The sequence below is a fragment of the Syngnathus leptorhynchus genome, chromosome 20, assembly GCF_054491065.1.
Source record: "Syngnathus leptorhynchus isolate UIUO chromosome 20, UIUO_Slep, whole genome shotgun sequence".
Classification (NCBI taxonomy): Eukaryota; Metazoa; Chordata; class Actinopteri; order Syngnathiformes; family Syngnathidae; genus Syngnathus; species Syngnathus leptorhynchus.
The window spans coordinates 5,805,898-5,829,002 of NC_141214.1; the positions used below are offsets into that span (position 1 = coordinate 5,805,898).

The 23,105-nt window shown below is 46.2% G+C and overlaps 2 protein-coding genes across 4 annotated transcripts; both read right to left on the reverse strand.

The window, feature by feature from the left end:
- Positions 1–106: 106 nt before the first annotated feature.
- LOC147041137 (microtubule-actin cross-linking factor 1-like) lies at positions 107–16,240 on the reverse strand. Its single transcript, XM_085901149.1, has 4 exons — positions 15,463–16,240; positions 2,436–2,497; positions 824–913; positions 107–600 (listed from the first exon to the last, which is right to left on the reverse strand). Exons 1-4 carry the CDS (start codon positions 15,554–15,556, stop codon positions 424–426), a joined length of 423 nt encoding a protein of 140 aa, XP_085757275.1. The 5' UTR covers positions 15,557–16,240; the 3' UTR covers positions 107–423.
- Positions 16,241–20,724: 4,484 nt separating this feature from the next.
- Positions 20,725–22,073, reverse strand: ndufs5 (NADH:ubiquinone oxidoreductase subunit S5). Of its 3 annotated transcripts, none has more exons than XM_085900942.1 (3): positions 21,977–22,073; positions 21,021–21,240; positions 20,725–20,927 (listed from the first exon to the last, which is right to left on the reverse strand). In XM_085900942.1, exons 2-3 carry the CDS (start codon positions 21,234–21,236, stop codon positions 20,820–20,822), a joined length of 324 nt encoding a protein of 107 aa, XP_085757068.1. In that variant the 5' UTR covers positions 21,237–21,240; positions 21,977–22,073; the 3' UTR covers positions 20,725–20,819. The 3 variants fall into 3 exon arrangements, with proteins under 3 accessions (XP_085757068.1, XP_085757066.1, XP_085757067.1); XM_085900940.1 differs by lacking the exon at positions 21,977–22,073 and adding an exon at positions 21,798–21,932; XM_085900941.1 differs by lacking the exon at positions 21,977–22,073 and adding an exon at positions 21,823–21,873.
- Between the last annotated feature and the right edge of the window lie 1,032 nt (positions 22,074–23,105).

The following is a 23,105-nucleotide window of genomic DNA, read 5'->3' on the forward strand; positions in this document are numbered from 1 at the left end:
AGAAGACAACGTACTTGTCTTTGCTTTAGGAAGTCCAGAGCTATTTGGACATTCTGCAGCCGATGGAATCTCATGCGGCCCTTCTCTCTGGGCTGTAACACACACACACGGACAATAATGACGAGACGAAATAACTGAACTGTTGTAGCGTGCAAAAAAAAAACAAATCAGAATTCGATTGCCGGTGCTTGTGTAAAGACATGCGGACTGCAAAAAAGGGATTAGAAGGTGACAAAAAGGGAATTTCACACAAGATTAGTGAGAACTTTCCATACCCAACTAGAATATTATTTCATTACCGTACTTCACTTTGTGCTTTAAAATGTTGAATTATGTGAAGCACATCAAATCTAGAATACGTTTTATTTCCTTGAGGCATTCCTTTGTGCTGTTATCCACACTCATGCAGCCCCACAGCGCCACCTAGAGGGAGGTGGCAGCAAGGGGCAATTGGGCACCTACTCCCTGAGCTCCTCCTTCCTCCTCCTCATTATCATCATCATCATCATCATCATCATCACCGTCCTCCACCACGAGCAGGATGAGAGGAGGCGCACGCGAGGGGCACGCCCTTTTCAGGAAGGGGGTGCTTCTGGGTTGCTATGGTAACGGTGGAAGGGGAGGGAACGAGGGATGAAAAGAAAAGGAGGCCATGAGGATGGGTGAAGGAACAATTGATTGGGACGCTGATGGCGGTTCTGACGTCAGCATCGTCTTGACAGCGAGGAGAGGTGACAAGGAGAGTCACCTGACCGCGTACGAGAGCTTGAGGGAGAGTCGGAGAGAGCGAGAGTGAATGGGAAGAGTACGATTTGATCCCTACCAGAGTGACGCCAGAGAGAACCTCCAGCAAGGAGATGAGGTTGTGTCCATCTCTCAGGTCCTCGTAGAGGTCGCTGATATGCTTCCTCACCTGCGGAATCGAGAGCATAGCAATGGTGAGGACGCTACAAATACTCCCTTGGAAATCCCAACCCATTTATTCTGAAGAGTCGATTTAATTGGCAAAGTCCCAAAGGCACCTCTGCCAACGCATATGTGGGGCGGTCGAGGACGGTCGGCGTGGCGACGAGAAGCTGGCGTGAGCTGACTCAGCCGAAACGCGGCGTGGAAAATACAAACAAGGACGAGAGTCGATGACGCGTCCGTCTGTGTCGCTACGACTTTTCTGCCTGGCTGAAGTTCAGTGGCACTTCACCAAATTGTGGGGGGGGGGGATGCTGCAGTGCCATATATCGCCACAAGAGGGAGACGGGCCTACCCATTGCACACAACCAAATGAACTTGTAAATCAGGGCTATTTAACTGGGATGTTGATAACAAGGTGAAAGGAATTTTATTGTGAGGACTGACAGCTTGTTACTGGAACATTTGTTGCAGCTAATAAGAGCTGGATGACTTTTAAGACGTGCCACAGACATTCGAACGGATGCAACCACCTCTTCGTGGAAATGTGACTAGCTTGCCTCTGGGCACTTTTATTAGTTCCGATTAGCCATTCTGCTTTGAAGCAGTTCTACTGAAACACAACTTCCTTATCCTCATCTATGGCATTGGTGTGTGTGTGTGTGTGTGTGTGTGTGTGTGTGTGTGTGTGTGTGTGTGTGTGTGTGTGTGTGCACATACCAGCAAAAATAGCTGTGTGTACACTACACACACATGCACCTGTGCGTGCAGACAAAATATTAAACTCAAGGTTTGCAATGCACTGAGCAAACTGGCGAGGATGATGTCACTCAATAATAAGGTCAAAAAGTTCAATCAGTAGCTAATAAACACCACTAGGGGGGCGTGTTTGCATTTACAAGGTGCTAGTCCAGAATTAGCAATTTTTTAATTTTATATCTATCCAGCAGTCAGCCCAAATGCTGTTTAGTGATCCGTGACCTACATTTGCATACTGGCCAGTATCGAGTTTCATGTGCCGGCCAGCGGTGGCCGTCAGCGCAGTTGTCTCGCAGTTACGAGGTCGTACTGACGTGTCTGTCCTCAGTCGTGTGACACGGACACCCGCCCCGCATTCCATTCCTGGCGACCGCCGTTTGTGCACAGATTACAAAGCCGCCCAGTGCACTTCACAGCTGCGACACAAACGGCTGCCGGCTGTCGGTAACATGGAATCCGAAGAAAAGGACCCATACAGTGGCGATTGCTTTTATCAAATAAGAACAATTACACGCTATGAAATTCATTGCTTCATTCAAATGTAATGTAAAGAACTGAACGTCGTTTTTGCTTCAATTCAATGCGTGTTGTGCTGCTCCTTCTCAAGAAAGCCACTAGGGGGCAGTGTAATACAGACAAACGGATATAACCTAGCAAAGAATTTTCTTGACACCATTGCACTACTTTTATATCCTTGGGGTGTTTCAAGGGCACAATATTCACCGGTAATGTGTGAATAGGGAAGGACAAATGTAGAGGAATGACGGTACCTTGATGAGATGCTTGTTGACCCACTTTGTGAACGTCTTCTTCTGAACTCTGTCGCGCTCGTCTGCAGGGAATCGAGAAAGAGGAGAGGTTAGTGATGTCGCCCGAAAAACAATTTCATTATGATCGTGCTGGATTTCCCCTCAGCCACACACACACACACAACTTTTCCAGTAAATTGGCAGAGATTGGGAAGAGCCTTCATTGTGGCTAATGTACAACAATTGTTTTTGTTCACACACTTGAGTGGCACATTGTAGTGTTTGTGCTGCAAAGTGGTAAAAGGTCATGACCACAACATGAGGTCCATTAGTGACCGCTAACAAATCAATCAGCTTTAAAGCCTTGTTGAATGAAGAAGGTTAAATGATCTCGACTGTATCAAAATCAAGCAGGAAGGCAGAGCCATCTTATTTCAACAGGCACTTGCCACATAGTTTCACGACACTGCAACACGCCTTGCTTCCCAAACCTGCTGTCCCAGCTGAGAGCAAATATGCTTTCCGCCACTTTTACGTCCCACTCACACACACACACACACACACACACACACACACACACACACACACTAAATGTATCATCATACGAGATGATTGTGTGTGTGTGCTACATCGTTTGGAGGTAACTGTCACACATTGGCACTCATTGGGGATACAATGGGCGAGTCTTGTTGACATGCACACACAAACCTCTGTCAAACACACATTGGTTCTCACACACACACAAACACACACACACCCTCCTAAACACACGCGCACACTGACCTGCACAGCACATGCGCGAGTACAGGTGGGCGTTGAGGCAAGATTCATTCCTGTAATCAGGCCACATAGTCTCCAAAAGAGTGTCCACGAGACGTGCTAATCCTTAGCCGCCACCCACTAAGTCCCAATCAGCCGTCCTCTCCCGCCATATCACCTCGGCCGTCCGGTCGCTCACTTCTGCGCTCTCCACACGTGTTGTGTCAGGATGCCTCGTCTCCCTAAGCCCCGCCTCTTAGCTTGATGACTTCACTTCCCCCGCCTTGTGCAGAGATCAGCTGGCCGAGGCTCTGCGGGCCACTTCTTCATCTTCTCGCTTCACTCTGCCATGCTAACCAAGTTCTATTTTTACACCGGCTGCAACCATTTTAAGTCTCTTGTGCTTTTAGGCTCCTTTCCATCGTCAAGCAGCCTTCACGACCAGCCCGCCATTCAGCCAAGTCTGTAATTGTTCCTGATTTTAGAAGCCTGCATCCAATCACAATCCTTACAACGCAATAGCTCCGCCTCGCTTGGCTCCTCACATCACCACCCGGAGAAAAATGTTGCTGTGTCACGTTAGGACCAAAGCGGAGCCAAGCGGGAGAGAGGCGGCGGCAGAGAGACGGCACGAGCTGTGGATGCTGAGTCAAGCTCTTCAAAGTCCACTTAAGACAAAAGAGAAAGTGACATCAAATGACGGCTCTCGTGTGCAGATTAAAGTATCAAAGCCTTTTTCCTCCTCTGGGGGACTCCCGTCTCTTTTTTTCCGGCTTCCGGTCTGGCATCAACTTGACATGAAGCAGACTCACACCAGAGCAACGCAGATTAGTGCTACTCTCGCTCTAATCTCCCTCGCTCACCCTTCCTCCCTTCTGGCATCATCTCCCATTTCAGTTTCCCTTTCAAGTTTCACCCTATTTAATTGTCAGTCTTTAATCCCACATGGACCTGAAGAGCAAGCCACCCACATACTTTCCATACCATTAAGCAGCAGCGTACAATTAGCTTGTCAGTAGATGAGAATGCAGCGCAGCGCCCTCGTGTGGCCATTTGAAAGAAACATTTCATATTTATGCTCGTTTACTTTTCACAAGATGATATTCTAATCGATTTAGGAACTCACAGGACATTACAATTAAATTGCTCTCACGAGTCACTTGGTGTTCCTCCTAGCGCTCAAGGACCATAACATTAGGTACACTTGCTGCATAAAAGGTAAGTCAAGCAAAATATGTAGCACTCGGTCAGCGCAGAGAGCTCAGCATTTGTTTTCCTTCTCATGCCAAAGTAGCGAGTTACTATTTGAGCCAACCGCATTGCAAGCAGATCAAATCAGTCGCGTGTCTCGCGCAAAAGCAACAAATCCTAAATGGGCTTAAGATCCTAAGCCTGCAATGTGACCCGAGCTCGAAGTTCAGCCGAATTGCTAGATGCGGGGGGGAAAACATAAACAAAGACAATCAAAGGTTACATGAGGAATTTGTTCTTAAACGAACAAGACAAAGAAAACACTCGAGGCCCTAAGATACAGCCCTGAGGAACACCAGTATTAATTAAGGATAAATAAAAAAAAATGTCCAAAAATCTGAATGAAACCTTATTATTTTTGTAATGGCAGACTATTTTTGATCATCCAGCAAGTTAAGTGTGGGAAGGAAAAAAAAAAAAATACCACACAAGTGGCTTACTGGAAGTCCACTTGCAGCTCACGGTGCAAACAGCCAACAGTTGAACAAAGCGTCTGATAAAGCATGGCCCCACTTTAAGATCCAAATATGGACTTGGAGCACGAGCAAATACTCATACGCGGGTTGTTTCACGGTAACTGGAGAAACAACGTGTCTGCCTTTAAAATAGAACGGTACCCAGAGCGCTAATGCTACATGCTAAAACCTGACAAGGCAACAAGTGTCTATTTCTGAAAGGTCAAAAAGGTAATAGGATGCTACATGGAACAGAAAAGCTAACAGGGGATGCTAACAGAAAGTCTGAAATTAAAAAAAGTGGGTGGAGCGTTAACAGGAAGTGTCATATCTAATATGACAAGATCTACTTCCTTCCTGTTTGGACAGTTATTACCTTCTTCAAGCATACGTGGCGCGAGGAGACGCTGACGATGACGGCGGCGACGGCGGTAGAACCAAAAGCCGGCCACGGTGAGGAAATGCACCGTCACCACTAAGATGGGCGCTATGACGGTCGGGTCACACAGGAAGTCCATACCCACCCAAGCCTCACCCCCCTCCCCCCAAAAAAGACGCCTGGTTAGGATCCAAAGGAAGACGAAAGCATCTCATGGGATCCCAAACACAAAACGAGCCAGCTTAACAAGTGCACAGGGCTTCTCTCCATGGAAATGCCCTCGCTCAACCTCTCTCTCTCTCTAAACCTCACTCACTCCCCACTTTGGATTCCAGTTCCTCCAATCACATTGTAGGAGATCATTTGGACGAATGAAACCGGAAAGTAGGAAACCACAAACTTCACTTATATACGCAAAACAGCTGACTGAATCAATGGGCTGCTGTATATTGAAATAATTTGAATATGCAAGTCGTGTGTGTATATGCAAAAAAAACTATAACCCATAAAGACAGTTGACGGGAGGGTGAAGTAGGACTGAAGCGTGTGTGTTTATGTTTTGGTGTTTGCCGGCGTTGCCACGAGCAGAGTGACGCTGTGATATTTTCATCTTGATATTTTTACCGTTTGGACATCAGCTGACACCTGACTTCTTTTTTTCCCCACACTTTGATGGACTTGGTAAAAGGTCTGTGCTAGGAATTAGACTTGACCACACACGCTAGCGAGAGCAAACAACTGCATGAACAAAGGAATGCATAAAGAGTAATAAGACAAGCGCGTGAAAATTAGAAAGGTGAGACTACAAGTGTGGTTGCACCACTGCTCACCACAAGGGGGCAGGAGAGACCACAGAAACCAAGTCACACGGGGAACCACTAACTTTGCTATGCTTCACATTTTCTACAGCAGTGGTGGTCTCTAACTACACTGCAAACCGCAATAACAAACATATTGGTCCTTTCAAACGTGAGCACCTTTATTTTTTTGATGAAATTATTCTTCAATTAGATTGTTCTATTGTTACATCCGCCACATTACAGCTGATTGAAATGTATATTTTTACAGCTGCAAAACTACTGCACATTTAAGTCTCTCATATCCCCACTGCAGTTTTTATCGCCCTCCACCCCACCCCCCTCCAAATTGTCCAAGTCAGCGTCCTTCGCAGACAGCGCAGCAAGGTCACGCCAACACAATAACTGAGATGCTGCACACACACACACAAAAACTCAAAATGACAGCTCCGTGTTAGGCGGAAACTTGATGAGCAGGATGAGGGGAAAGGGCTGACATATCAATTTAACACACTGAAATAAATCAGCAAAATATTAACAACTGTCTACATAAAGTCAACAAGCTGACAACTGCTTTTTGCAGAGGATAAAGAATATATGCGTGTGATTGTTGATACTTTCAAGTGACTGTTCAAATATCAGTTGCTGTTATAATTACTGAGGGAGGGGGGGGGGGGAGCAATGTAAGACCACACGGAGAATCCTGAATGGAGACGAAGGGTGGGAAAGGAGGGAGGCGACCAAGGAAAGTAAAGATTTATGACCTCGTGAGAAAAGACAAGTTTCATTCAAAGTTTTCTCCGGGAAGCAGCGAGTAGGTTGATGTATTTGTATTTGAGAAGGAAATAATTTATCATGAGGATTTGATATTTGTTTAATGCTCAACTGCCTAAACAGGCTGCGGCAGCAGACCGCCTCAACGGGCTGCAGAATATTTTCGCTTTAAATAAAGCCAGGTTTGGTACTGGTAAAGTAGAAAGCGGGTTTAAACAGGTGCAGAGTGGAGAATTCTTGCCAAGGGCACATTTGTGCCAGCCAGAAATGTTCTCGAGGGGCCGTGAGAGCGGCAAAGACGAGGAGGAAGAGAAACGACGAGCGGAGAAGGTCAGCGATGGGAAAAGGCCAAGTGAAGGGGATGAAGGGGGAGCACAATGAAAGGGTCTGAAGGGGCCAAGAATGTGAAGAGTGTACACAAATACACGGGAATTGAACACAACGCCGCAGCAACCGGGCCCTCCGTTTTAACCCCGGTTGTTATCGTTGCCATGGACGCGCATCTATTAAGATCCCGTCCCGTTTTCTGGTCTTTTATTGCGCCACTTGACCCTGCCCCCCCCCCCGACACGGCAGTTAATTACGGCGCTGTCAGGGAAGGCCGTGACGTTAAGTCACGTGACCACACAAACTGAGGAATGGCAATGTCGACAGGGGTGACTCGCTAATGCTTTACTGCTTTGGCTAGTTAAAGTGTCTTGTTAAAAGAATCAGGAAGCCACGTTGACTAAACGGGTTGGTTTTAGGTGTCAAGTTCAAGAGTGTTTGTTTACGTCTGCACGAGATTCCGCATGCTTGACGAGTGTGCGGCACGGGGAGTTTGTGTGTCAAGAGAATGTTCTCACGTTGGCGGAGTTATATACATCAAAGTGCCTCGTCGGGCTGCAGGGGGAGGGCGCCATAGGTTCTGTAATTGGTGCTAATGTGACAAAATGAGCCGGTACTGCCCACAAGTGTCAAGCCGCTGATAAGCAGGAAAGCATAAACACGCTTATCACGGCACACACGTCTGCTGCGCGGTTACTGCGAACATGCTAGCAAGTGACTGTAGCATCTTCAATAACTTGACAGTTTAATTTGAAACCCATTTTTTGGAATCGTAACTTTCCAGTCGCTTCAAAACGCCAATTCTGTCATGAAAGCATCCACCGACCAGTGGAAAAGGAAAAATTGGGGGTGGAACTTCACATTTGACCTCAGGCAGAGTCAGATGATGAGCAGGAAATTGTAGCTATGGCATTTAGACTCTGGTGGGTATTTTACATGGAGTTGCTATGACGACCACCAGCGGCTCAACAAAACATTTTACTGCCGCTAAAATCAATGAGCATGTGATGGTCTGCCCATCCACAGCCCGGTGTTAGCTAGAAAATTGGGGTTAGCTTTGCCTTGTCAGATATATGACAGATTGTACAGAGTATGCTGCATGTAAAATCGAATGGTGGCTGCCTAAACGGGTTGCGGCACTATTTTCCACTCATCCTGGCTCAGCAACCTGACCAGCAGCCCTCATTTGAAACTTTACATGCTCAAACGGAGCTAGCTCCAGTTATCAGCAATGAGCATTTACATAACCTGATCAACCAGCTTTCTAAAGTCCAGTCAGTAAGCAATGCTAACAGTCACATTGCGCCTGGCTCCCATCATCACCAAAACACGGTCAAGCGTGGTTAACGTAATCGCATCAGACCGTTAGCAAACAAGACGTAGTGCATAATACACAGGGGCTGGTTTTTTTCCCCTTTCTTCTTTTTTACAATTCAAACACTGAAGCTCGCAATCCCTCTTAATCCAATTGGATCTGGCTTTGAACCCACGTGACTGCCGTTTGCTAGAAAACAAACTCATGACACGGCCGCGACAATACCGTTAATGTTAGCTTAACCGCAAAAGTCCAAAAAGGTCCTCATACGACTTGCCTTGAGCTGCTGTACAAAATGCTTGTTGTGTCATAAATTAAGTTACTTGTAAATAAGTTACCAATCTGTACATACTTAACTTAAGACAGAATAGTTTGAAAAGAATGCTTAAAGGGACCGTGGTACATTTTTTAGCATGTCTCATGTTAGCAAAGTGTCAATAATATGCTTAGAACAGAGTCATGTCAAGTGACTGTGAGCAAGCAGACACTGAAAGCTACGCTACGCGCGCTTAGCTGCTGCCGCGCTAATAGCATCATCCGACACTGGAAACTCATCCCTCTGCTCGTCTTTTGTCAAAAAACGTGCAAGCTGGATCCGGTGTCAACCATCACAAAGCAGGCGGCTAACATAAACAATTAGCGGCAGCCGCTAACTAACCCCGAGCTACTCAAAGAGAGGGTCAACTTTTTGTGTTTATGTCCCAAGGGCTTTTATTTATTCAAAAGGAACAGATGGGCCAGCTCATATGTAGTTAAATTTGCCTAATAGTATCATTTCCAAAGTCACTTTGAACTTCCTGTCAATATTTTTTTTCTTTATGCGTGTGTACTTCTTTCAAGTCTAGCCCAAACAATCAAAGCTCACAATCAGTTGCGAAACTCAACCCAAAATGGAGTGAGTGTCATTTTGCCGAGCTCCTGAAGAGCAGGTATGACATATCGTTTTTCCTGCCCAACCCTCAGCTGACACTGATTCACCTCATCGCCTTGCTGAGCAACGTGCACGCTCCGTTTCCTCGTTTCACCACACAAAAGTTAAACTGAAACAAAAAAAAACCAAAAACAAAAACATGCTGGGAAAGAAAGCAGTCTATCTACCTCGTTTGTCCTCCAAGTCCTGGAGGAACTGTCTGTACGCCGCCGCCGCGCTCATCCCTCCTCCCCCGCCGGGCCGGTCAGAGGCGACCGGTGTGTTGAGGTGAGCGAGGAGGAGGAAAAGAAGGAGAAGGAGGAGGGGGGGCGACGCCCGAGATCCACATTCTCAAAGGGAAGACGTCTGCAATAATCCGTCTGTCTCGCCAACTATCAGCTGAGTGTTTGTGTCCATTCGAGTGTGTGTGTTGCTCTAAGCCGGATAGAGGAACTGGACTTTGAGCAGCCTGATGATGTCATCGCCACAGACGCATGCATATCTCGCCGAACATTGTAGCAGACTGACAAGTCTACGTGTGTGTCAGAGCTTATGAAGTGTCACATTCTTGTGACAGCACACACCCACTTTTGTTTTGGGGAACGCATTACGACACCTACAAGGCGTCAATGAGTTCTTCATTAATCATGGATGAGGATTTATTTTTCTTCAATGGCTCTGCCGGGCGATTAATAATTAACCTCAATACTGTAGGTGGACAGGTCAATAATCGCAAAGATCATGGGTCACTTCTTTAGGTACACAAGCGAACCGCAGGCAATAGATGGTGACAAATTTGAGAAGTACTTTTTGTTTGTATTTGGACATATACGGAGTATTTCTTTTCGTACACTGACGTTAGCACAATCTACTCCCCCCCCCCCGCCACTAATTGAAAGGCGCACCCTTTCGTTTAAACGGACAAAACTTCGAGAGCTGCTTTGACACATCATAGCTAAAAGCTTTCCTCAGTCTTCACACACAAGAATCTTTTTCATAAAACACACACACCAGGGCCGGTAGCATTACTGGTCGCCACGGCAACAGCACGGGGAGCTGACTACGGACCAGTAAAGTGACCCCGAGGTGTGGAGTCTACAAGCAAAACACTGCCTGGAGAGAATTTGAGGGAAGACGGCAAATGATGTGATGTGTACGCGCAAAGAAGGTCAAAGGTGTTTGTTTAACTTTGGTGAACAGCAGACACACACACACACACACACACACACACACACACACACACACACAAAATCGGATTTGCCGTCTTTTAGACACGTCAACTTGAGTTGAGATGGAATGTCGCCACCATCACTTAATATGTTAGCAAACTATCTCAAGCATGTTTACGCGTCTGTCATCGCGATCCATCACATGACACTTGTGTCGTATCGGCGTTTCACGGCACAAAGACCCGCTTGAGAGAAATGCGTCCACGCCCTGCAACGCCCGTCACACACATTTCATGCGTGGTCTCGTTTGGGAGACCCCCTCCTGACACACCCCGGTGCAGCAGCTGACAGGGAACAAGTGGCAAAGGCTCTTTTACCGGATGTGGTCAAAAAGGAGTTGCAGTACCAGCGGAGCACTGTAGGGGTCAGTATTGCAATTGGAAAATATTTCCTGAAATGGAAGATTTTCATTTCAACCCACAGACACATTTAGATTTAGACTACTATTTTGTGATTAAATTCAATACATTTAATAAAGAAATGTGTTTTGTTTTTTTGATACACTTGAATTGCAATTCTTTGCCAAGGCCGACCGACAGGTGCACTAAAAGAAGGCCAACAACTGGACGTGGCATTCAAGATGCCCAGCCTGTTGGCATGGAGTCAAGAGAATTTTTTCCCAAGGTGGGGCAGAAGAGGACAGTTGTGCCATAACACCTGTCTCAAAGCCCCCAAAGAGCCGACGCCTGGTCTGGGACTCGAACCAGGCTCGTTTCGTGAGTAAATTCCAGAGCTAAAGCTGATCCAGCATCTGGGTTCTACTGGTACATTTTTGCTTCAGCGGGGTGGCTAGCGGGAAAAAAAGACGGGACGCGGGCGGAAGTGCGGCAAGGGAGACAAGTCTCGACAAAAAGCATGAGAAAAGCAGATGAAAAGAGTGACGAGGGGTGGGGGGGGATAAAGATTTCATTCATCGGGCTGGGACAAATGCCGCCACTCTGTGCCCTCCTCCGTTGTGGCTTTGTTGACCTCGCTCCACTTTGCTATTGATGTCAACAAATGAAAAGGAACATCATTTCGATACCGTTGGTAGAACGTTAAACTTGCAATTGAAACCATTTAATTTTGTTAAATTTTGTTAACCACTTGCAATGCTTCCGTTTTGCTCGATGGCTTTGCCTCAAGACGACGGTCATGTGAGAAGATGGGCCGAGCTAGAACATAATGTTTGAGAGCTAGTCACAAATGTCCCCGAGCGGGAATCAGCTGAATCGTTTGCAGCTGTTTGGCGGCGTGACCAATACGAGAGTTTATGTTGAAGTGTCCCGTTACTTTTGTCTCCCGATGACAACCCGACATCCCACAGGAAGTCCAAAAAAATGGGTCAAAGCGGGTAAACTCGTATAAAAGCATCAAATAAAACAGATCAATTCTACTGGATGAATAAACAAGCGCTCGGGAGTCACATGAGTGACAAAAATTCGAAAAATGATCTGGACAGTCTGAGCTTCTACGTGTTAACACGTTGAGCAGAACCGCCCGTCTGAACATTTGGGCCTTGTGAGGAGCGGATGCAGAAGTGTCTGGGGAGAGCAGTTGGATCTGCCCACACATTTTTTTTTTTTTTAGACACAAAGCCTAAATTATTTAACTCTACGGACTTTTAGGCCGGAGCCAACATTGTAGGTTAAAACTGGATCGGCGCGGTCGAGCAGAAAGAGTGGACGCTGTCGCTTTAAGACGTGCAGACCTCCGCTCCTTCCACCATCATCGTGTTATTTCAGGAATGTTCTACACACACGCGCACACACAGAAGTCAGTAAAAAAGCAGTGAAAGTGTTTCAATGCGTCAACACAAAACTTTCACGCCGCAACACCGCAAAGCTCCTCCCACTTTTTGCCAGGTACATATCATTAAACCTGATTAAAAAAAACAAAACGTTGGCGAACACCCTGATCCGTGCAGCCCCTCGCCCAGCCAGTCCTCCCTCTTCCCCCTCCCCCATAGTTTCAGACCACTTTACACCTTTAAGACCCGCATCACCAGGACCATACACCCCCCGTTGGAATGCTATTGAGCGATTACATGCTCAGATTAAAAAAAAAAAAATAAATAGAGGGATGAAGCAGAGAACGGCAACTACAGACGGGGTTGGCGGCAGGCCGGGATTAGCGGCGAAAAAGGAGGTGGTGGTGGATGGGTGACAGAAGGGACCTGCTCCTGGTGTAGGGGGGGGGGCTTGAAGGGGACCCTGCACCCCTCATCCCGGCTTTTGAGCTCTACTTCCTGGTAAATGGGATGCTGACGTTTCAATAAAAACCAATGCTAGTATTTAGCATCGAAGCTAATTAGAGTCAATATGGCCACATTGTTACACATATTTTTGGATATTTTGGAGTTAGGTGGTGGGCGATGATTAAGAGTCCTCTGGCAGATGGCACACACACACACATATGATACGTAGCTATTCACGAGGGGGAGGTGTCGAGCCCGTTCGACAGCCGCCATCGATCTGTCGCATCCACAGGGGGCGCCGCTGTCATCGATTTATCTTTATGTCCGAATGCTAACATGCTAAATTTGTTTGGCCTCTTATGTGCCCACCTAATTAAGGCACCCAAGGTAAAAGAAGCTAATTCAAAGCCTGGACAAAGGTAAGAATGAGTTTAAAACACCCACATCCAATTTTCCCCACGCAATCAATGATAGCTTCAAGTAGGCTAACAAAATACGCGGGGGAACGAGCTAGGAGACGGTATGAATTATTCAGTCGGGTCCGACTGCAGCGTTCGTGGCTCGAGTCACACGTTGCACTCTGGATGCCTGCAGGATGATAATTATAGAGCATCTCAATTAGGAGCAAAGCCTGTTAAGAGAAGGAGCTCCAGCTTAACAACTAGCGACCCAATAATGACGGACCGAGCCCAGCGGGTGAAACAGACAAGCCCCGGCGAGTGCTTGTGCGCCTCGCTATGGCGACGAAAGAAATGGACCAAAGATGGTTTGCCGATTCAGTCGAAATGGCAACGCGTGCGTATCTACCATCCTGACATCTACTTGACCTACTTTCATCTTCACGCATGCCCGAGCATCCAAACACTCACTTTATCATTTTCCCCCCCCGGTATCCAGTCAACTAGGAAGTCGACGGTACAAAAAGAAACGTGCGCAACGATACACGTCGACAACTTGACAAATACAAAAGTACTGACAAAAAAAACACACATACGATTCGAGTTGGGACAGTCGTCATGAATGCGAGCCCTGTGCGCCGGTAGCGCCGCACACACAATAATGGGCCAACACACACATTCACACAGAGCGGCAAATATTTGCGACTGGCAGGCTGCGGCCCTCGCGACCAATCATCAGACGTGACGAGCACAATGCGCTTCGTTGATCGTGTTACAGCAGCACATAGTCAGCAGGGAGCTTGTTATGCAAGAAGGTCTTTGAGTGACTTTCACGTCCACTTGGACGAGCAATCAAAAAGTTAACCCAGAATGCAATGGGAGCTAATGTGGAAACATATTTGACGTCGGCCTCCGATTGTTAGCTTTCCTGTCAAAGTGATGACGCTGGAGCTTCCACACACACACACACACACACACACCCACACACACATCATCTTTAAGGGAAAGGATCAATTTTAAAATGTTTTAGTGAATAGGGGTCAACAAATAAAATCACGTGACTGCCTGCTTTTCTACTGACTCATGTCCCACCCGGTGTTTTTCCACCAGTGACCCTGACGCTGCGACTGGAGACATCCTGGCATTGTTGTGCGTCGGCAGCGCGTGCACACAAACACACACACACACAGTGAATGATTTAAGACATATCCCGTGTCCCTCCTCTGGTTTCGCCCCAGCCGTTCCACATACCCGACGAGCCAAGTACACATTTGTCCTGACAGACAAACAGCTGACAACACACATGCACAGGGACAAGTTTGGGGATGAGTGCGCAAGTTCAAGTCCAAAGAGGCTAGGAAACATACAAGTAATCATCAAATTAGCATCATCGGGATTTTGGAGGATTTTGTCTCAAAGGTTGTTCAAATTTGTCGTCGAGTCACAATTTTACAATTCAATTTCTATCGCAAAAACTTCTCCTGCTCCCCCAAAAAAGTCTTTCTTTACCTCAAAACAAGTTTTGCCAGGGTGCTAAAAAAAGCAATCTAAATGTCAAAGAAGCTCGTGCACATCACACACACACACACACACTCATGCTCTTGAAGCTGGGGGAGTTGCATTTCATTAGAATAATCAATAATTAAAAGAGCCAGCTCCGTTTCATCACACGAGAGTCAGGCCTAATGGCTGTCTATTTGAGCATTCATTTTCAAAGTGTCACGGGGGGTTTACAAGGGGTGGAGAGGGAAAGCGAGGGTGGTCCCGACATAGATTCTCAGCAATGTCGGACTGGACGTCCGTTTACCCTGGCGTGCATGGCGGCGGCGTTGATATTTACAGTCCAAACACAAGGTGACGGATGGTGGCCCAAGTGGGAGGGAAGACTCAGTCAAAATGCTTCCGATCCAAAAGTACACAAGTGATTAGAAAAGGAAGAAAAGGGCAGCCAAAGCAGGGCAGATGGAACTGGAATTTGTTCATCCAAAAATATGCCCACCCAAGGATCACAATATTAGGCACACAAGCAATAAACTGACTTAACCATATTCACTTTTCACTGTCATTTGATTTAAATGTTTCTGAATATTTTGCTAAATAGGAACAGCCCTCACTCAGAAGCATAATCTGAGAAAAAAATGTTCAAACATCAAAACAATCCCTATACAAATCACCAACATATAAAACATTAACATCACTTTTCTGCAAAACGACAACGAATGGAGATAGTGTCAGAATTAGTGCCAAAGACTTCTGCCTCTTCCTGCCAAATTGTTACCTTTATATCGTTCCAGGACATCTTCGTAGGCTTGGGCGAACTGCTTCTCCTGGGAGTGGTTGGACGGCAGCAGGCCCGGTATGAATCCGGCCATGGTGCTTTGAGGGTCGGACTACCGCAGTGGCCCCCCAGCACCACCGGCTTGCTGAATGGCTGTCCTATTCACGACCGGGATCTCTGCATTCGTTCCGGTAAAAATCCCGTTAAATAGTCAGGGGGATGGAAAATGTCCAATTGGAGGTTACATAAACGTTATCTATCCATCATTAGCGTGTTTGGTTGGTGCACGCTGACACGCTCACAGCTCGGCGTGTCCCCTCCGAGGAGTCCCCTCCTTAAATATATCACCATTCACCGGCGACAGCTGTTGAATGGACGGAGCTCCAGCCCACACGCCCCAGACACGGTCAATAACCGACAGCTCTTTCCAACCCGGTGAGGTTGTGGCGGCGAAGAGGAGGAGGAGGAGGAGGAGAAGAGGGGGGGTCGGTCCAAACAGTATCCGGATCCGGGCTTCCTCTCCCCGGTGGCGTACGTCAGCGAGCCGCCCTTCCCGGAGCTTCTTCCCAGCTTCAACCAATACGCTAATTTCGGAATTCTACGTCCGCTTTTGAGTGCGTTTCTTTCTTCGGCTGTGTAATGCGACTCAGCTCGGATAGCAGTAGCTGTCTTGCATCCCTCTCTGCCGGCCACGTCAAGAAGCGCCGACGCCGCCGCAGGAATCTCAAACCCCGGTGGCCAAATGTAACTACTAGCACGCCAAGCTAACTCGCTGGCAATGAAGGATTTCGAAGAAAAGTGGAGCTCTAGCGCCCCCTGCGAGGCTAACTGTGGTATTACATGATCATGAGAGACTCGGCAAGGACAGATGAATCGATAGATGGAGAGATAGATGATGTATATAAATCATTTGGAAATATTTTTCGACATTTGGAGCAATCATGGGGTTGCTCTGTGAGGAGAGTTCTCATTTACGACTGTCACCGAAGGCAACACCAACCTCTAAATTGATTTGAGGGTATATACTGCCATCTAAAGGCCAAAAGATGGAACAGACGACTGAATCCATATGCATGCGGCTATATTTGACTTGGTGACCTATTTGCTATGCTGTAGCCTCCTATGGCTTTCTGTTCTGTTATTTAAGCCATCAGCGGATAATCTCCATCAAGCAGCTTCGACAATGAATGACTCACAGATTATGTTATTAATCTAAAAGGGATTAACGTAAAGATTCATACAATATGCAGTCGTCGCCATGAATCGAAACAGTGTTGTCTACTATGCCCGAGATGTGGAAAAACTATATTCGCACAAACCACAAACTGTTAGACAACAATAGGCAACCAAATCTTGCATTCTCAACCACATTTTTCCCCTCATTTAACCTCCACCAAGGTCTTTCTCAAGGCTCTTATCCAAACTTCCCCTCCTTTCAAGGTTCACTTCATCAGTCTTTCTTTAACTTTGCCTTGAAAAAGTCATTAACTGCTCCAGCGTCCTCCTTCGCAACTCATTCACTTTGTTCCGCCCTCTTTCATGCCCGTTGTCACCCACGTCCTCCCCCGCCACCATTGCTTTCATCACCATAACGACAACAGGGTGAAGGAGCAAGGGGGGGGGGGACACTGTCACCATGGTAACAGGGGACGGAAGAGGCTGCCTGTTGAAAAAGCAATGCTACAGGCGGGACGCAGGACAACTAAATGACAGGCCTGCATCGAAGTGCGGGGGTCCTACTTATTGCAGTGCCTCCGTGTAAATATCGGAGCTGCCAATCACGTGGGCCGCTAAAGGCTTTCCCAGTCCGCATTCCAGCCTTTGTCCTAGCGGGAATCAGGGTCAGCGCAAAGGCGTCCAAATCGCCGATGATACGACTAGACGCAAATAGGGAGACACAATGGGGCTTCGAGCCTGAGTGAGCCGGACAATCCAGACATGTTTGGGCCACTCGTCAGAATAATTCTGCATCACGGTCGTGTTCACGAGAATCTACATTGAGAACTCGGTGTAAATCTAAATCGCTCTAAATTGTCTTAACCTTCAGCCCTTATACAGTTTTAAAATTTTTAAACGTCACAACGGCCCTCGGAAAGCATAACGTCGCTGACGTCAATCGAATCAAATTTGCGACAGAAGAAGTCTCCTTACCTGCCACGCGGACCACCGCCCTCTCCGCAGGGTCCAACACCGAGTCCTGGCTCCTACGCTTGCGCCGCTCGTGCTTAGAGAGATTCCAGGGCAGCGTGTCCCCCGGCGCGCCCGAGTGTAGCGACGAGGGGCACGGCGAAAGAGAACCGCCCGAACGCTCGCTGCGGAAAGACGGCTCGCTCACGCACGAGCGCTCGCTGAGGGTGTCGTCGTCCGATGACTCCATTGGGGCGTCGGGCCTGCCGGGGGAGGAAATTGTCAAAATGAGATTCCATTTTTAAATATGCTCGTCACCTTAAACATGAAGCACCGTACAGTAAATACCATCAATGTACTGTATCTAATAAATTATCCAGTGTGTGTGTGTGTGTGTGTGTGTGTGTGTGTGTGTGTGTGTGTGTGTGTGTGTGCTGAGGCGCCATACTCACATCAGCTAATCAATTGAGTAAGAAATCAATGACAATGAATAGCCAGTGAAATTGGATCCCGCCAAGTCAATGAAAGAGTTTCTTATCGTGCAGTCACGGTCGCTTTGACATCCGCTCGTCTCTTGAGCGTCAGATTGCTAATATGCTAATCGAATGAAAGGCTAGCCGCAATAAATATGCTAACACGTGCTAATGTTTAGCATTTTTTTAAACAATTGTGACGCTTCCAAGAAGACTTTAAATGTGGTCTTTGTGTACATGGTGAACTTGTAGACTAAACATGGACGATTTTGGAGAACACATGGTTTGAGCGGTACTTCCTAAGGGACTGTCACCATGGCAACGATACAAGGAGGGTCACCAAGTTCACCCGAAGCTCTGCAGTCTTTGTCTATTTGCATTTTCTGGTGTTTACTTCTACTTCTGATGTGTGTTTAGGTCTATTGATGTTTTTGCTGTTTCATTTTCCAAATTCCGTCGTTACTGTGTGTGAGCGCAAAAGTGAAGTGAGTCAGCGTCAGTTTAAAAATAGCAACGCGGTCGGGAAACTTCATAAACCGAACCCTGTCATTAAAGTTATGCTGGATCCAGGTGACATCACTTCCTGTCTTCCTCTAACACATAATACACTGCTTAGCTTGGAGTGATGATGTTTTTTTCCCTGATGGTGTTCGGTCCACCATTGAGCTTGTATCTGACCATCTGCTACCACGCTGCAGGAGATGAGAATCTCTCTAGCAGTTGGAGGTGATGATGTTGCTCCACCTATGTGTCATGGCGCTCGGCGAGGACGCATTCCTGTCTCCCAAATGTGAATGTGTTTTGCATGAGTGGACAAGCAGCGAGGGAGAGACCATGCATGCATGACTGCAGCCTCTTTTGTCCACGCCGCCAATTACATTTATCCATTTGTGCTGGACATGTGGCTTACAAGCCAAGTGCTGTGGAATTGCTCTTTTCATCGAGTTAAGATCCGAAATTTCATTAGACATGCATACTGTTTGGCGTGTCATGTCGAGATGGACTTTTATGAAAGGGTTCAATTCCCATGACAAGCAGTAAAGGCATCTCCTTGCATCGTTGTGACAGATGAAGCTGCAGCGCTGGTTCAAATCATCGACATGATGTTGCACATTAACGGCTACTTTATCAACACGCCACTGCTAGTAATGGTTAATTGAATTAAAGATGCTTCTAAAAGCTATTCAAATTCTCCTCGCGGTGATGCTCAGAATGGCAGCTGGATGCTTTGAACGCGGTCGGAGTTACCTTCTGCGGACAGCGGCGGTTCTGCTAGCCGGGTTCCGAGTGTGGAAGGCCCGGTGTGGCTGCCGACGCTGTTTCCTCCTCCGCCTCCAGATGGATGAAGAAGAAAGTCTTCCGTTTCTTCAGCCGGGGCCGGACGTGCTCGGCAGAATAATAAAAAGAGCGAAAGTGGTGATGGTGCTAATGGTCCACTGACCTCCTCCTCCGGAGCTCCCTCGCCCGGTCACACGCACGCAGTCTGGTTCCGTTGGGAGGTTAACCCATGACTGGCAGCGGTAGGGACGCGGTTGCTTTTTGAAGGCTGCTGGCGGACATTTCGTCTCCGGGGTTTGTGGGCTGGGGATGGGGTGGCCTTGTGGGGGGCTCCTCCTGCCTCGTCATCGTGCGTGGACCAGTCCGCGTGCACGCGGACGACGCTCGCTCACGCCTTGTACACGCATCCCCCACGCTCGGTGTCTTTCACTCGAATCTTTTGGGAAGTCAAAGGATGGCTCACAGACGTGAAATGCTTTTTTTCATACTAGTCAAACGCTCACGCACTCAACACAACTGCACATTCCTAATCCTCTCGTCCACTACTGAAATGCTCTCACGCCAAATTCTCATACCACTGAAATGTTATTTGCTCACTCTCACACACAATTTGTCTTCTTCTGCGTGTGGGAGATTGATTGAAATCTCGAAGACTGAAAAACAACGGAGGGTTTGCACTTTTCGGGAATAATCCCAAATCTCCCCTTTTGCCCCAAACCCCTCGGCGGGGAAGTGAAGTTCAGCAGGATTAAGTGCGGTTTTAATTAAACCTCAGCTAAATTCTATCCTCAGCTTTGATTGCTGCTGATGCTGTCTGATGCTTACTTCAGGGCTAACTATTTTTATCATTTTTAAATTCACAAAAGCACATAATACAGACAAATATTGGTCTGAAATGAAAGGTTAGATGATGCAATAGTGACATCTAGTGGGCAGTCGGTTTTACACATATTCGAACTCATTTAACGCAACATTGCATAACCAGGACAACAAACTGACCAAGTTAATTAAGTTAATGACTACTAAGTTGTCCTCTTCCATTCTTGCTAACGTAAACAATTTTAACTCCATACAATATCTGTCAAATGATGAAAAAGGTGGTTATTTGGGTGCTGGTTATCTTGTGGCGCTTAGAATAACTCAAACCCGATTAATTTCCTATTTAAATATTGTCTCGTTTTATTGAGAAAAAAAAAAGCACATTTGTGCTATTAATTTAGTAGGGATTGTGGTAATATTAAGAACAATATTTGAAAATTGTTGATAACTATATGATTTATGAAAGAATTACATTGGTCAATTTTTTTCCTCCTTTAACAAGACTGATTTCAAACATGTCTGTTGTCTTGCTCCAGAAATATTCAAGGACAGAAAAGAAAGTAAATAAAGCAACGAATTATTTTTTTTTATTCACTAAGAGGAGAAGATTTTTACTGTACACAATGACAATTGAGGTGCGGGCAAGCGGTGGGCCGGCATTCAAGGATTGGACTGGGCGGTCTGGCCCGTGTGGTGAGTGGGTGGCGTGTACGTGCCCTCCTTCACCATCTTGTCACGCTGCTGGCGGATGGCGTACAAACGCTGGTGCTGCAACAAGAAAACAAGATGGAGTCTAAAAAGAGTGGTTCTTTGTTTTGCTTGTAAAAAAAAGCACAATGTCTACACGGACACGTTGCCTACCATCTTCTGCCTGTGCATACACTCATAGAAGTCTTCAAACTCCACCCGGCATTCTCGCTTGGCGCGGGTCTGTCCGATGCCGTGGGAACACTCGACCCACTCCTTCTCGAAGGCGTGGCAGCGTGCCGCCCGCTGGTTGGGCTGCGGCCCACTCTGCAGCAGCAGCCAGCGGTCCACATCTACGCCAAGGCGTGACTGCAAATCCACGAACGGCATTGTGCTGAAGAACAAAATGGCCCACTGTAAGGTTTAATACATGTTTTGATTAACTGACAAATTTCCCAAGACAAAATAAAGATGCAAGTCCCTGCTGGTGGGAAATAATATTCCTGGTTTGGTCCCAAGAGAAAATAAAAGATATTGGCAACATTTTTGTTTTTGCTGCATTTTAAAAGGCATTTAAATGTCGTAGCCTACATAACAACGACTCAAGAACAAGACGATAATGCTAATTCGATCTTTACAAATGCACAACCTTAAGTCAATCTGGAAAAAGAGTGGCAAAGAATAAGGTGCAATAGTCATGAAATGATCAATGCAAGAACTTTATGCAGAAAAATAATAATGAAAGTTCCAAACATGTCTTATACTGTCAGCTAGTAAGTCTGTTAGCACGCCAGCTAGCCAAACAGTCGCAATGACATGTCGCGCTAATAGCGTATCGAGTCAATGTTGAACATTAGCGACAAGTAATGCTTAACTTCAAGTCTCATTACAATCAAAAACACATGCTTGACTTTCAAATACTGAGACAAAAACGGAATTAATTCATATTACGGTGTTTTGTAGGTGTCGAGTTCACCTTCCTCCTGATGTAGCGTTCAGCTTTGCGACTGTCAAAGATACACTGCCGTAAAGCGGTAATATATGTCATAGTGTTAGCTTGTGCGTGTATGGAGTCTATGTAAACCAGAATGTAGATTTACGATTTGCCAAGGAAAGAAAGAACCACTCACTAAAACGCCACTTCTTTTATGCACGTTTTCTCCAAGCTAACGGCTAACTTTATTGCACGAAGGGATGCGACGTTATGCAATAACGGGGATGCTTCTTTGGGTAATCTTTATTTTATATCACTTATTGTAGTTTTTAAATAACGTGTATGCATATATACGGCTAAATATTGTTATCCAATATATCTACTGCAATTATTTAATATATAATAAAAAAAATTCACCCTTTTAGTGTCCGAATGACGTCACCGATCAAACAGCCAATCAGAAAGTGGGGGTGAGGGCGGGTGTGGCACTTTTCACTTTCAGTTAAGCTTTGACCATGATTTTTGATTATATGATTTATAAAAATAAAAAAAGGATCAGTGTGTGTGTGGGGGCGGGACGACGACGGACGATTGAACGATTCGTTTGAACGAATCTTTTGAGTAAACTGATTCTAAAGATTTAGTTCACTTAAAAGAACTGTTATGCACATCACTATTTGCGACTGTCAAACATATACTGCCGTAAAGCGGTAATATATGTCACGCTCAGCCCACGAATCTTCGCTACTGCCGTCTAGCGGACAAAAATCCTTACTACAACAACAAAACAGAATAATGAAGTATAATAATTAACATAATTTAAACGTGTGACTGTACTACTGTCTGTAAATATTCCCAAAACTACATATTAGATTCATCTAACATTATAAATATATGATAAACAAAAAAACATTTCATGTCTTCAGTATAGCAAATAACAAAACACTGCTCTTTTAAACATCAGATTGTGTTTATTTTTTCCCCACAAAAAAAAAGTCATTCACAGTCCTGCAATTGCATCCTCACGTCAGGGTGAGATTTTTTTTACAGTGACAGGAAGTACACAAGCAGTTTATACACTAAAATATTGCTAAATCAACATTGTTTTTATCCAAAGATTTCCAATCGACCTTCAGGTCGGTCGGGTTCAGGTGCAGGCTCGTGATACATTCGAGTGGTTTGTCTCCGGCAGGCAGAAAACGAGTGAAAAGTGCAGCAAATGAAAAAAGCAGCTGAAGGCAAAAAGAAGCTACTCTGACATGAGGAACATTCCACGCAGACTCGAAGAAGCGTTTTTTTTTTTTTTTTCTTTCTTCATAAGCAAG